Here is a 14,279-nt window from a genome sequence, read left to right on the forward strand (position 1 = left end):
CCACTTGTCTGCCTGTCAAACTCTTTTCCCAACCTTATAAGAACTACATGACCTAGTTTTCTGGTAACATGGCCAATCTCCCTTCTAACTCCTGGGTACCTCCTTGCCCTCCCACCCCACACCCTCTCCATTGTCCTCTCCCTATCCCCTATTCACTTATCCTGGGAGGCATTGGTGGGTAAAGGGAGGAGGCTGAATTCAAAGGGTTCTGCAGATGGGGTCTGCACTGGAACCTTCAGGACATTGTCTGGGCTCTATGGCAACGGAGAAATAAACACACCTCCAGATTCCAAATTCCGATCTGATGTCATCCCCCTAAGACCTTCACTGAACTCCAACTGCCATCTTATTTTCTAGATGGCTTAAATTGGAGAAGGTGGTGGTGAGAGGGGCTTGGGCTCCTCCCAGGCCCTGCTGAATGGGCTAGAGGAGTGTCTCTGACAGAGGCAGAATTTTGAGGGGTTGTGAAATAGAAAGAGATAGGGAGCTTTGGGAGGTGTGTGTGGGAAACACTGTTCCCCTACATACCACTGAGAAATCCAGCTCTTTGTTTGTTGGTTTAGGGCCTGACTCCCAGCTTTAGTTCTTGTTGACTTGTTCCTCCTACCTGCATCCCAGGACCCTCACCATGGGGACCAAAAAACTGAAAAAAATGAAGAAAATCATCTTTTATGCTGAGCACCCGAAGGAGAGTTTCTCACCAGGACCCTCGAGGCATGAAATTATGCAGACCCCAGTCCTTATGGCCCTGTTAAAGAGTGAGTGGAAGGGGTAGCTAGGTGGCACAGTGGATAGAGCACCAGCCTTGGAGTCAGGAGGACCTGAGTTCAAATCTGGCCTCAGGCACATAACACTCACTAGCTGTGTGACTCTGGGCAAGTCACTTAACCCCATTGCCTAGCCCCCCCCCAAAAAAAGGGAGTGGAGACCTCCATCCCCCTCTAAAAGAAGGTTCCACGGACTTGGGGATTATATTATTATAGGGGACAAGATCATAACACAAAGGAATGAAACTCTAATGGTAAAATTTCAGGCACGGTGATGGGGGAAATATTGATGGAAAGGGTGGGAAGTGGGAGGATGGGGTTGTCTTCTTGGTTCCTTTATATCATACAGCACTGAGAGCTGGTTGCTTCACCAGTGATTGGCAAGAATGGCCTTGTTCATCGTCCCTAGGAAGACAGGGGTATACCAGATTCTGGTGGATTGGTTTTTCTCTTTGCCTTCTCTCTCCCTGCTAGGTCCTGGGCCCGGGAGGTACCTACGCCCATCCTGCACTGGCTACCTAGGCCATGATATCTCCAAGCACAGAGCACCAGCCTACTCTTTCCACAAGGGCCACTCGGAGAAGCGTGAGATTCTGGGGAAGAAGTAGAGTTGGAGAATGGGAGCAAGGGGAGAGGGGGTGGGGAGGGCACACTGCCAAGGACAAGCTGAAGCTACTTTCTCTTCCCAGACTTGGGCAAGCCCTATTGTCTGAGAAGAGAATAAGCAGAGCAATGTCTAAGAAAACACTTCTGTAGGGTGTGGGTATGGAAGTTGGGTTTTAGGGCATTTGTTGGGGCAGACATTGCCCTTCAGTAATCCTGATCCCGAAAATACGAACTAATGCCCAGGAAATGGGAGGCAGTATGGTCCACTGGAAAGAGTTGAAGTCAAAGGACCCGGGTTCTTTCTGACTGGTACTTCCCATCCACGCAGTTGTGGACGAGTCACTTGACCTTTCTCTGCCTTAATTTCCTTATCTTAAAATGAAAGGGTTAGATTAGATGACGTCTAAGGAACTCTTTCAGCTCTAAATGTATGATTTTAGGATGCTCTCAGCCTAGTTTTCTTCATACTAGAAAGGTCTTATCATTTAAATCTATCCAGAGGGTGGTGGGATTAAACTTGCCACCTCATCCTTATGGACCAGGCTTTCCAAATGCTTTTCCCCCAGTCCCCAAGCCCAGCCTGCAGCCTTTTACAGTACCCTGAGACATAGTAATGGACCTCACCTTTAGTAGATTTCACGGTAGGACCTCTGAGCTGAATGAGTCATGGTGGTGCCTGATCCCACTGTTATCTCAACATGTCACTGTGTCTTTGAGGAGGTCACTGACTAACTCTGTCTCCTGTAGAGAGATTAAAACAAGGCTGGGGTCCTGTAAATGAAGCCTCACTTAGGATCATGATTTGTTGAACTATATTTGCCTACAGATGTATTTCTATGAATCACTGTCTATTTTCTTTCAAATTAGGTCTCTGCTAATCTAACTCAGTTTACAAAGTTTCTTAGTGGTGTATTCCCAGAGGCCTTTTGGTCCTACCATCTATGTTTAGGAAGACACAGTACTGTGGAAGAACTCAAACCAAGATCAGTGACTCCTTGTGGTGGCTAATCCTTCTAAGAAAGGGCACCGGTTCTTGGAGCAGCCTTGGTCAGATATGGCCTGGAAGGTTTTATTGTGACCCCCACATGCCTCCTGAGCGCCAGCCCTAAAGACCCACAGATCTAAAGACACTTGAGGAGGGAAACGCTGCTGTGGGGCAGGGGGGTGCGGTCCATGGCTCTGTCCAGTCTATGTATTGATGCCATCATTGCCATGCTAGTGGATGTCCCAGTGCTGATACCGTAGTGTCAGAGGAAGTTACTGCTATGGGCCCCAACCCTTGGCTTTGGTCAGAGAGCTTGGCCTTGGGTCTGACACATATATTGTTCTTCCATCCCCTCCACAGGGATTACTGACACATGCAGTCCTGGGCCTTGCCATTACTATGACCCCAGGGTCACCCGCTTTGGAGTGTCGAGCTGCTCCCAGGTTCCAATGGAAGAAAGGATAGCAAGCTTACGTAAGATGGTGAAAGGGTATGGTGCTGGGCTGTCACTAGGGATTGGAAGGTGTGGGCTGGTGAGGCTTTCTACTGAGGTTTCTTTAAGATGGAGAGGATTTGAGAGGGCCCATGAGTTACACCCTCAATGTGTCCCAATGGCAGGGGAAGTCTGAGTCCCTTCCTCTGGGGGGAGGAGGAGAAATGGGGCGGGCATTTGCTGGGGGAGAGAGAAGTAGAGGAAGAAAGGGGAGGAGGGAGAGGACCAGAGGCTGTGTTATAATCCAGCAGGACTATCAAATGCAGCGGAGATGTCAGGGGGCAGAAACCAGAATCAAAGCAATGGTCTATGAAGCTGGGGAAGCTAGCACAGAGTCAGGGATAACAGGTTACAGAGAGAAGCAGCAAGCATCTGGGAGATGATATTTTGTCTTAACTATGAAGCTGGGGAAGCTAGCACAGAGTCAGGGATAACAGGTTACAGAGAGAAGCAGCAAGCATCTGGGAGATCATATTTTGTCTTAAGTAACTTCTTTGCCTGAGAAGGTGCTCTTTTGGGGTGGTGGCATGCTTGGCACAACCCCCTTTTTTCTTGTCTTATTGCATCAACCATGCCATGACTTGGTACGCTAACCCAGCCCCCTCTGTACTCTGTTGCACACACATTTCTGGGGATATATCACCAAATCATGGGAAGCCAGAAATGGTCTGGGGATGCTCTTGGGTAGTGGTGCCATGGGCAGCATACTGGGCATCTTCCCTCCTTTGTCTGCTACATCTATTCTGATGCAGGTGTAGGACTATAGATGCATCCATGAGACACGATCTGGGTTTGTGTGCAGATCTTCCAAAACCCACACCCCAGTAGCTATGTCTTTTTTTTTCTTTTTTCTTTTGGCAATTGGGGTTAAGTGACTTGCCCAGGGTCACACAGCTAGTAAGTATCAAGTATTTGGTCTGAGGCCAGATTTGAACTCAGGTCCTCCTGACTTCAGGGCCAGTGGTCTATCCACTGTGCCATCTAGCTGCCCCTCCCAGTTGTATGTCTTGATGCCATCACTGCAATGTTCATGAGTACCCCAGTGCTGATACCATAGTGTCAATGCAATGACATCATGGGCATTGACATGATAACATGGACTCGATGTGTCCAGGACTCCCTCTTTCAGTATGCAGATGGGAACAAGTATTTGTTAAGTACCTACTATGTGCCAGGCACTGTGCTAAGTGCTTTATAGATATTATCCTTATTTGATCCTCACAACAACCCTGGGAGATAGAGATTTTATTATTCCCATTTTTTGTAGTTGGAGAAATGGAGGCAGATAGCAGCTTAATGAATTGCTCAGGGTCACACAGCTAGTCAGTGTCTGAGCTGGATTTGAACTCAGGTCTTCCTGATTGCAGGTCCAGCGTTCTATCCATTGCACCACCTAGGTGCTGCTGCCTCTTGAGGCATCTGCCGATGCCTTCTCCCCACACGTACTCTGATCCTGGGCAGCACACTTCTTGTCTGGTAGTCCATGACATGGGAAGGAGAGGGACAAGGGCTGTGACCAGGAAACTGAGGGGAGCATGCAGGCAGAAAGGGGTGTGTGGATGGGGGAATGGAGAGCGTGCTGGGAATCGTACTTGGAGGACAGACCTGAATAGGTTGGGATTGGGAGGAGAGAATTCTCTTCCTCTGGGGACAGGGGTGTGCCCATCAGTCCCCCTGTCTGGGAGATGCAGCAGGGAGCCTCTTCTAGCCTGGGCTCCCGCTTCCCACCATTTCCAGGGGCAGCAGCTCTGCCTCCTCCAGTTTCACCACCTTCTAAACCTTTCCCCTGCTTTAGAAATCGCAGCTGCTTTAGAAACAATTGCTAGCACCTCACTCAGGGAGCTTGGGTAATTACACTAGCAGCTCTACCCAGGCAGTATTTCCTTGGGTATTTCGGGGTTGTAGTAATGCAAACACTGCTGGTGTGGCTGTGATATTGCCAGACAGGATTTTGTGGGTGCAATGAGATGATGGGCCGGGAGGAAAGGACAGGCTGATCCACCAAGATATTAGGTGTGCTCTCTAGACCACTTGGGGAGCCTTATCAAAGAACTCGTGGCTGTGTCTTGATGCCCAGCGATCTTATCCGTCTTTAACCATTCTGTCACACTGATAAGGATGTGTTAACTTCTGAGGATGGTCTGTGATGACCTAAACCTGAGAGTCAAGAATTAACTGTGTGTCTGATTGTGCAATATCATCCCACTGGAATAACAAATCCCAGAAGAAGGGATGGAAGAATTACCCTATTAGGATTCTATAAACCGTGATTGTAGACACCCATGGCCTATGATGACATAGGAAAGGGCTTGGAAAGTATTATCAGTGATGCAAGTATCTTAACAGTCACTGGGACACAGTGTCATCCTTGCCCAAGACCTTTGATGTGCATTGTATATAGCACAGACCATTGCTACAGCGACCCAATGTGACAGAGGGGGAACCCACAGGCAGAGAGAGAAAGCCACCCAGGACACCGGGCTCCCCAGAGTCCCACAGAGGCCTTGTCTGGCTCTTTCACTTCTTCCTGACATAGCAGCCAACTCTGCGGCATGAGAGCCAATTTAGAAACACTGGTTCACTATTTTGAACTCTCTCCACTTGTATAGATTGGCTGGAGTCAACCTAAGAAGCAGAGACTGGTGTCCTTGTCAGGGTTATTGGCACTAGGAGCTGGATTTCTGGGCCACAGATAATTGCCCCAGTTTCCCCTTTTTTTCTTCTGTCTTGGTCTCCCTATCTTGCCTAGGCCTGAAGCTCAATGGCATACACAGGTTAGATGCCAGTGCTGACTGGCAAGGAAGCTTTAACATGATCTGGCCTTATCTGACTTGGGCTGTTTCACCCCTCCTTAGTCAGCCTGGTAGCCCTCTACACTCAGGGACTCGCCAGACTTAGTATGGAGACCCAATTGTCTTTGGGCTTGTGACAGCTCAGGAACCCAGGACTCAATCGATCCATCAGCCTTGGCATCTGCTCTCTTTCCATTTCTCCCCAGGGATTATGGGTAAGGAGCACTGCTCCAGACCGCTGACTTCCTTGTGGTCCTAACTATTTTGGCAGGATGAAATCAGCCCTCTCTTCTTCTTCTATAAGTTGAAAGGCTAGTTCAGGTTGCACAGGGATTAGTAGGAGCAACTCCATGATTTATAAGCATTTATGGCTCAGGGGACATCTAAGAGAATGGTAGTGGTGTATATATTTCTGTTTGAATACATATATGTATATATGTACGTGTGTACGTATATGTATAGTTGTTCTGTTTAGCCCCAGACGGCAGAAACAGGGTCAATGGTGAAAGTGGTGAAAAGGTCAACTGAGGCTGGAGCTGACTCCCGGGGGAATGGGCTAGCTTGAGAGAATATCAGTTCGCCCTCCCTGGAGGTCGTTAAGCCATGGCTGAGTGACCGCTTGTGAAGTCTGTTGGGGCTAGGCTTCTTTCTCAGGATTGTTGAGGTCCTTTCTAACAGTCTGTGATTCCATTCTTTTTTATGGAGGAAGGGAGACCCCCTGCTGGAGAGTTATTAGCATTTCAAAGTAGGAGTTTCTGAGTTCTTCTACACCTGAGGCACCTGGCACAATCAAAGACTGTGTTGGGAAAGAGTCAAGAAGGCACTGGTAGCTTGCAGGTCAAATTTAATCAGCCAACGGCTATTTTGATCTGGGAGGAGGCTATCGTGGGCTAGATGTATCTTGAGGTCTGAGGAAGGAACCCCAAAATTGCCAAGCAGGACATTTGGTCTTCAGAGGTCTGGCAGGAGTCATAGACATGGTGGCCGATTTGAGAGATTGATGGGAGGAGAAGAGGACTGCTGGACTCAAGACCAAGGACTTAGGCTAGTCTAGAGCCCAGACTGTTGGCAGCCAGGAGGAGATCTCAGCCACCTGGGGGAGAGGTTATCCAATTTATCTTCATGGTCTCTCCTACATGGAACCCTGCATTATCTTTGTCAGGCTAGTGGGAAGTAGATTTAGCCAACGGGGATTAATCCTGCGCAGGGCTTAGCAGGAGCAACTCCATGGTTAAGTCAATGGGAAAGAGAGTCAGCCAGGAAAGAGTTGGGAAGCCCCCTCAGACAGAGGTCCAATAAATGAGGACTGGGGACTTAAGTGACAATGAAGGATCAAGTCTCTCGTCATGATGACTCTCATGGTAAAAGTCAATATGGCGCCTGGGGCCCATCCACATGGACTTCAGAGGATCGTGTTGTTTAAAAGCAGGTTAGGAGATTTGCAAGTGTATCTTGGGGGAAATACATCCTTGAATGAATGGTTGAATGGTTATAGTGGAAGGCCAGACTTGAGGAATAGAGTTTGGCTGGTTAGGAGGCCATTCTCCTACTATGGCAGGCAGATATAGGGGACAGGTAGTATGTGCAAGGTGGCCATTACTAGGATGTTGTTTTGGGCTTTTTTGCACCAGTATAAGTGTTTTATCAGGTGGTGCTGGCATCAGTTCAGCTTGCCCAAACAGGAATCACCCAGGCAGGACATATGGAAGTCCCTTCTCCAGAACAGTCATCTTGCCATTGGGAGGAAAGGGATGGAAACCACCTTGGTTTATTTCTTAGCAGGAAAGGACAGACCACTTAGCTCCACAATGTGATCGAGACTGTCTCATTGATCTCTAGCTGGTACCTTGACACTCCATAAGCAGGTTTTGTACTAAGTGGGCTCAAAAGACAAGATGCTGAGGGAGTAAATTCAGGAGAATTTACCTGTGGAATATATTCATCTGACCCCTGAGATTTGTGCCTGAAGGGAGGGAGAGATGCACAATGGCACTGGGGCTAGAATGAACTTACGGTCCATAGCCATTACCTGTTTCCTCTAACTTCTGATATTTTAGGAGGAGATCAGGGTGGGAGGGATATGAATTTGTACCAAATTGGGTTTGTGGGAGTCCTCTAATCTCATCTGAATCATGTCTTCAGCCAGCAGAAGATGGGCCTTCTACAAACATTCTGGGCATGATGAATGCTGGGGTATAGGTGAATGCCCCAGCAATACTTTAGTATTTAATTAATTATGTCCTTGATGAATTCCTGGATCAAACTGTATAGTATGTTAGGATGATATCCTTCCTGTCTCATATCAGAAATAGGAATATGTACCACGGGTATGAGAAGTAATAACTTGTCTACTTCATCATGGCTTATGATGCAAATTAGAGAAATGTGCATTCTATCAGGAACAGGTGACATTTTGGAAATTCATCCTTGAGACAGAAGACCTAGGTCTAAGCACTCACCCCGGAGGTCAAGAATTGACAGCATATTGGAGGTGCTGTAAACTTTTACCATGCATTTGTTCCTAGGTTCTCAATGATTGATGATGTTAGTACAATCAGGGAGTCAGTGAAATTGAGCCATGGGACCAGGAAGGCAGCCCCTGCTGCCAGTCATCCTAAGAGGACACCAGCATCTTTCCTGTTCTGAGGCTGTCTATACACAGAGAGAGCCAGGACCTTTGTTATCCCAGACCAGCCTTTATATTGTGACTGCAGAGCAGATTGTGTTGACAGATGTTGAGAGCTTGAGAAGTGAGATTTATTCCTGGTACAGTGGTATGGTTTCACAGACTGTAGCGTTCCAGGGAGGTTTTCCTTTCTGTCTATGTTTATGTTCCCCTGTATTGTTTTCATTTAAGATTACGTCTTGCACAATGGATCATGTAAGTAGCCCGCCTGAGGTTTGGGGCTCAGAGAATGTTGGAAGGTTTGGTCAGTGATGACTCTGTCATAAGGACTATCGTAGCTATATTTTTGACAGTGCTTCCTGACCTCTCTCCTATTCTCTGGCATGTCTGTACCAGAGGTTTTGGGACATTGAGAGACAGAAACTCTTAATGGGGAACTGAATAGGAAAAGGCTCTTTGGTCACTGAAGGAGGCAGTTGTGAAAGCCCAGCAACTATGATCACCCAAATCCTTCAGATTTGTACTTTGTGGAAACCAATAACTATATTAGCCCAGCCTTTGGTCTCCAAAGGTCTGACAAGAAATAATAGATGTGATAATAGTCTGTTTGAGAGATTGGTGGGAGGAGAAGAGGGAGAGGCTCAAGACCAAGAATGTGACATTGATGTATCGGGGAGGGAGGAAGGACCAAATTGGGAACATGTATAACTTGCTATAACTTCTGTTAATTAATGTTGGTGGAGAGAAATCATGCTAGGCTGAGCAGGGAACAGTTGGCCATCAAACCTACCCTGGGAAACCTGACAATACTACTTAGAGAGGGGATATGTCACTTTCAGGAGTGTGCTGGAGCCAGCTCTAACCAGCTCTCGGGAGTCAGTTGTTAATCTTTTATTGGGGTCATTTATACCTTGGAAACTGGGAAATATTACAAATCAAGGCTTGATTTATTGTCTTGTTGATTATATTAGACTTAAAGTGATGAAGCAAATGCTAATGATTCAGATTAAACTTAAAAATTGGAGCCAGTTGTTAAACATTTACTAGCATATCCCTGGTTATGATCATTACTGATCGCAATAATTCAATTTGTTTGAAGCACACTTATGTTTCTTTGGGGTTCCATGCTCAGGGGATGCTCCTGTTTTTGAGAATTTTCTTTCAAAGGATCCTCGTGCTTAGAGTAAAGAGTATGTTGGCTTTATTTAGTGGTTTAGATACTGGCAAAGGAGGGACAGCTGTGCATCTGAGGCTCCTCGGTGTGTGGAAGGAGTTTTGGTAAATAATACAGAGAGAGGAGAATAAGTCTGCATGAATGAGAGTTGTTTGGGGGCTTAGAGCCTTGGTCCATTGAGATGAAAAAATTAGTACATGTGAGGCTTGGTGTTGGAAACTCAACTGGTCTATAGGAATGCAGTGTGAGTTTAAGGGCGTGCAGTGGTTTGTTTTTCTCTGTTGTAGGTCCTGGTGTTCTATTATGATGCCAGCATTGTTGAGTAGTGATAAGAAAGCGTGGTTAGGGACCAGCCAAGATAGTGGAGCAGCAGGAAGAAGCAGAGCCAAGTTCTGTCTACATAACTATTTCAAAAAGATTTTGAAAATTACACCAGACCGAGATTACACCAGACTGTAATTGAGAAATATAAGAGAAAAAAAATCATAGTTGTTTTTTTCCAGCCCAGGTCACCAGGGAGACACAAAAGAGTTCCTGTATAAAAACAGGGTCTAGCCAGGAGTGGCACTGAGGAGCATTCCAGTACAGAGACTGAAAGAGGGCTGAAGCTGTGTATCAGAATGAGAAGAATTGAGAAAATCTGGAATAAAGGGGCTTGATGTTGCCGGGAGCAGTAAGAGGTACCAAATGGCAGCTGTCACGTACTGCTTAGTCCTAGGTCATAGATTCAGTGTGGACTGATTAAAGGACTTTTACTGGGGTGAAAATTGAGAAATGGAATAGTCATGGGCTTTTTGCTGAGCTAGGAGCAAGTACAGAAGTGAATGGAAGCTATGTGACTCTGATTCCAGGGCAGTGCAAGGTCTCAGATCCAGCCCCTAGTCCGATCTGAATCCTGCAGCAGAATAACCAGGTCAAGAAGCCTAAATCACGGGGGAGGCTTCTGTTTTGTCACTTTGAACATGCAGAACTTTCCAGCTGGATGATGGAGTCTGGAAGCAGTTTAGTGGAGCTCCAACCAGGGGTAAGTCTGCAGATGTGTCACTCATATCTACACCCAGGCCAGGAGTTTGCAGAGCTCACACCAGGAGGGCAGTGCACTGAAGGCTTGCAGGTCCCCATCCTGAGCTTTCCCTGAGATTCCAGTATGATACAACATTCATTAGCCAGAGAAAGTAACAGTAGCCAAGAGGACACAAAACAGAACTGAGGACAGCCCAGTCATTACCTCTAGAAGGGCCCTGGCTCTCCCACAAAGCCTGAAGTCAGACAGTAAGGTTGAAAAGGAGCCATCATAACGTCCTGAGTGCGGGTCATCTCGGAGTGAGGTTAGAACAACTTCATCTGCCGACATCATTGGCGTCTGGATTGGATACATGATGATTGGTATGCTGTGTGTGAACATGATTGAAACTGGTAACATGAAGACTCGAATTCTTCTGCATTTGGAAATTCCCCATGTGGCCATATTGCCATCCAGGCCTAAATTCTGCTGCAGCTTTGACCTAGTCTCATAGAAATAGTACTATGTGCGACTTTTCAAATAGGCGCCACTGATTTCTTGCCGGAAATTGACTGAAATGTCTATAGGAGTCTTGTTCTTCAAGGAGTAAATCTGGCTGTGATTTTTCCTGGCAGAGGTTGTTTCCACTTAGAGGTTGCATTTCACGGCTAAGTTTTGGAAGGTCCTCCAGATTCTGTTAGAAATGGAGGTGCTCTTTACAACAGTCTACCACTCAATAGGCCAGGGGACATGTGGAGAAAGCAAATGTGGAGGAGGTCTGCTTTTGTTACTTTTCTGTGGAGCATTTGCAACGGAACTTGATATATATCTACTTGGTAATTTTTTTTTTAAAGAAGAATGTCATTCTCCTTGCCCCAGGGAAGTTCTCATTTCAGGTAGGCCTTAGAGGATAGCTCCTACCTTTGTCTTGTCAGTGTTCTGAAGCTCTAGTGACTGACTGCCTTGGCATAGGAGACATGCGCATTCCATGGCCCCAAATCCAGAGCACTCTGCTGTGATCGTGAGACTGGAGAAAACAGCACAGGAACAGCCAAAGAATAAAGGCCCCTTATTGGACCCTGGAGGCCAGATCCACATCCATATCTCAGTACGGAGACCCTCACAGGGTCTGGACAATAAGTCCTTAGACTCATTAATGATTGCCAAGCGTTGCAAACTGTTCACATCTCCTGCCTCAAGTCAATCTTTGTATGATGATAGGAATGACAAGCTCCCATTTGTGTGGGGTTGCATGAAGAATTAGGAGGTCCCTCATGCCGTGGATTGTACATAATAGCTTTACTTTGATGCAAGGAGGATTAGTGTTTCATGTATTAACACCAGGAGATATGGCTTGAGGTGCTCCTGCACATGTAAGTTTCCCCAGCTTGGTCATCGGGCATCGCTACATGAAGTAGCCATTTCAGTCACTGGTCAAATTACTGAGTCAAAACATCTGGTCAGAACACCGAGCTGGACTCAAAACTTGGACTGTCAATCTTTCCTTCTTGGTGCCTTCATGAAATGCCAGTTCCCCAAGGCCTTGGTTTTTCCCAGGCTTTCCTTGGCTACCAAATTGGGTCATGAATATAATTACTCATAAATATTTCGTGGCTCAGGCCCTTTTCCACTGAGATTCAATTACCTCGCCCCCTTTGCATGAGCCCTGAAAGGGTCACTCATTCATATTTAGTTTAAATGGATTCTTGTCACAGTGAAGAAGACATCAACAGCATCAGCTTTAAAACTTCTCAGAAGGGGGTCATATCTCGTTCCCAGGAAGGTCTGAAACTTCAGTTTCTGCTGCCCAGTTTTCTACCTGTGTTGTTCTTCAGACATTACCACAGACTTTCTTGGTAGGGCAGTTTAACCACCACGCCTCCCTTCCTCCATAAGGCATTTTTGTCTTAAAGATAACAGATGTGGGGTGGTCTCTCTCTTACCACCATTCACTCCTGAAATAATTGCCACTTGCTACCATTTTAAGTTCCTTAGGGTCCTTTTAGCTACCAGATAGATGAAGTCGCTGATAGATTGTTCATAGACTAGTCACCAGGGGTGAGACGGCCAGGTGCCATCTCGGTGTATTCCCTTACTGGTCTCTGGCATCTCTCTGGCGTTCTTCTCCAAAGCCCAGTGATTCGTTAAGTGTCTCCTACATAGAGGTGTCTTGGAATGATCTCAGGAACTGTTTGAGGAATCCTAAGATTAGCAAAGTCAGTAAGGGCTCTAACTTAGCTGAGAAGCCTTAGCGAGCCTCTGTGCATTCCTTTTGTCTGTGTTTTGGCTGATTACCCTACCTTCTGGGAATGGCAGGAGTGGGGGGAGCATGGCCTTGGTGCTCCTCAGGGATCGTGTCAGTCTGTGACAGTGGCCATGCCATTCCATCCCCCTAGAGCCAGGCATGTTCCACCTGTGGAAGGGTTTGAGATGTCCTGGGCATCAGGATCAGCAGACAGCTGTGTGTCCAGCTGAGTCCATACTTCCCTCCTAAGACGGCTGCCCTGCTGGGAACTGGGGACAAATGACAAAACCAAACTGGAAATCCCTTCGTAAAGGTAGCCGTTTGTTCCCATCTCAGACCCTACTGCTAACCCTGCCTGCCTCAATGGTGTCCCCTTTGACTTCTAGGTTTGTGGTCTACACCAGAACCCCCTACATACTTCTGGGAGAAGGTTCATCCCCCTGGGGAGCGCCGGTCACCTCGGTACTCTATAGGCTACCGCTGTCCATATCGTGTATCTGATCCTAACCCAGCCCCTAACTATTACCCGCAGCCCCGACGGCTGGGGTACGGCACCCCTGTTAACCATTCTGCCCCATGCTACAGCTTTGCTTCCACTTCTGACCCTTGGTATTTCAACAAGGATATCTACAAAAGCCCTGGCCCGGCCATGCATACCAGGCCTGAGCCATCAGTTTACCAGAACCGGAGCCCTGTCTACTCCATGGGCAAGCTCTTTGGGTACCCGCGTGACCAGACAAACTACCCAGGTCCTGGTTCCCATGAGGTGCAAACAGTCACCATTCACAAGCCGCAGGCACCTTCCTTCTCTATGGGCATCAAACACTCACCTCACCTCACTCCACTGATTGTGGATGTGAAGGACTGACCCTGCCCTTCCCCTTTCCCACCTCACCTTGAGTCTTTTCCTCCTTCCTCCTCATGATTACAGGGCAGGAGTAGAAGGGGCCTTCTTAGATTGTTTTCCCAGAATAATTTTATAGCCCATCTTCAAGCCATGCTGTGCCTGGTGCCAGTTTATTTCTGGGCATCTCTCAGGTTATAGCCCCTGCCCAATTACCCCTCTCAATTAGGTAAGAGGGATCTCCTTTCCCCCTCAAAATGTATGTATTTTTTCCTTAAATAAAATTGATCTTGGGACAGTGGCAGAAATAGTCTCATTGAGTGCCTAGCACACAGAAGACCCTAAATAAAGATTAGTTGAATGAATAAAGGAATGAAAGGGTGAATAAATAAATGAGTGAATGAGTGACTGGGTGGAGTAGATGAGTGAATGGATTTGAGTAAGGCCAAGCACTTCACTCCAGGGTTCAATATTTGATGATTACTGTCCATCTCCTCCTTGTGCCTCCCCTTTCATTGATTATATTGGTCTGAACCCAATCTAGACAGACCTTTGCAGAAGTGTGTGTATTTGTAGGGGTTTGTGTCTATGCACATAAAGGAGCAGCAAATGTATGCGTGCATGTATGTGCATTTGCATATGGTGTATTAAGTATGGGTCTGCACCTGTGTGTGTCTCTAGGGCTAGCTTGGGGCAAAGTTGGGAAGTCCTGTCCTTGTTTTCCTGCTTTGAATTCCCTCTCCC

General features: G+C 47.0%; 1 protein-coding gene across 1 annotated transcript; it reads left to right on the forward strand.

Moving 5' to 3' along the window:
• Positions 1-628: 628 nt before the first annotated feature.
• ODF3L1 (outer dense fiber of sperm tails 3 like 1) lies at positions 629-13,824 on the forward strand. The gene is made up of 4 exons (XM_027860342.1): positions 629-758; positions 1,242-1,352; positions 2,719-2,832; positions 13,078-13,824. Exons 1-4 carry the CDS (start codon positions 629-631, stop codon positions 13,557-13,559), a joined length of 837 nt encoding a protein of 278 aa, XP_027716143.1. The 3' UTR covers positions 13,560-13,824.
• Positions 13,825-14,279: the final 455 nt, after the last annotated feature.

Source organism: Vombatus ursinus, unplaced genomic scaffold (assembly GCF_900497805.2).
Source record: "Vombatus ursinus unplaced genomic scaffold, bare-nosed wombat genome assembly UNPS02000749.1, whole genome shotgun sequence".
Lineage (NCBI taxonomy): Eukaryota > Metazoa > Chordata > Mammalia > Diprotodontia > Vombatidae > Vombatus > Vombatus ursinus.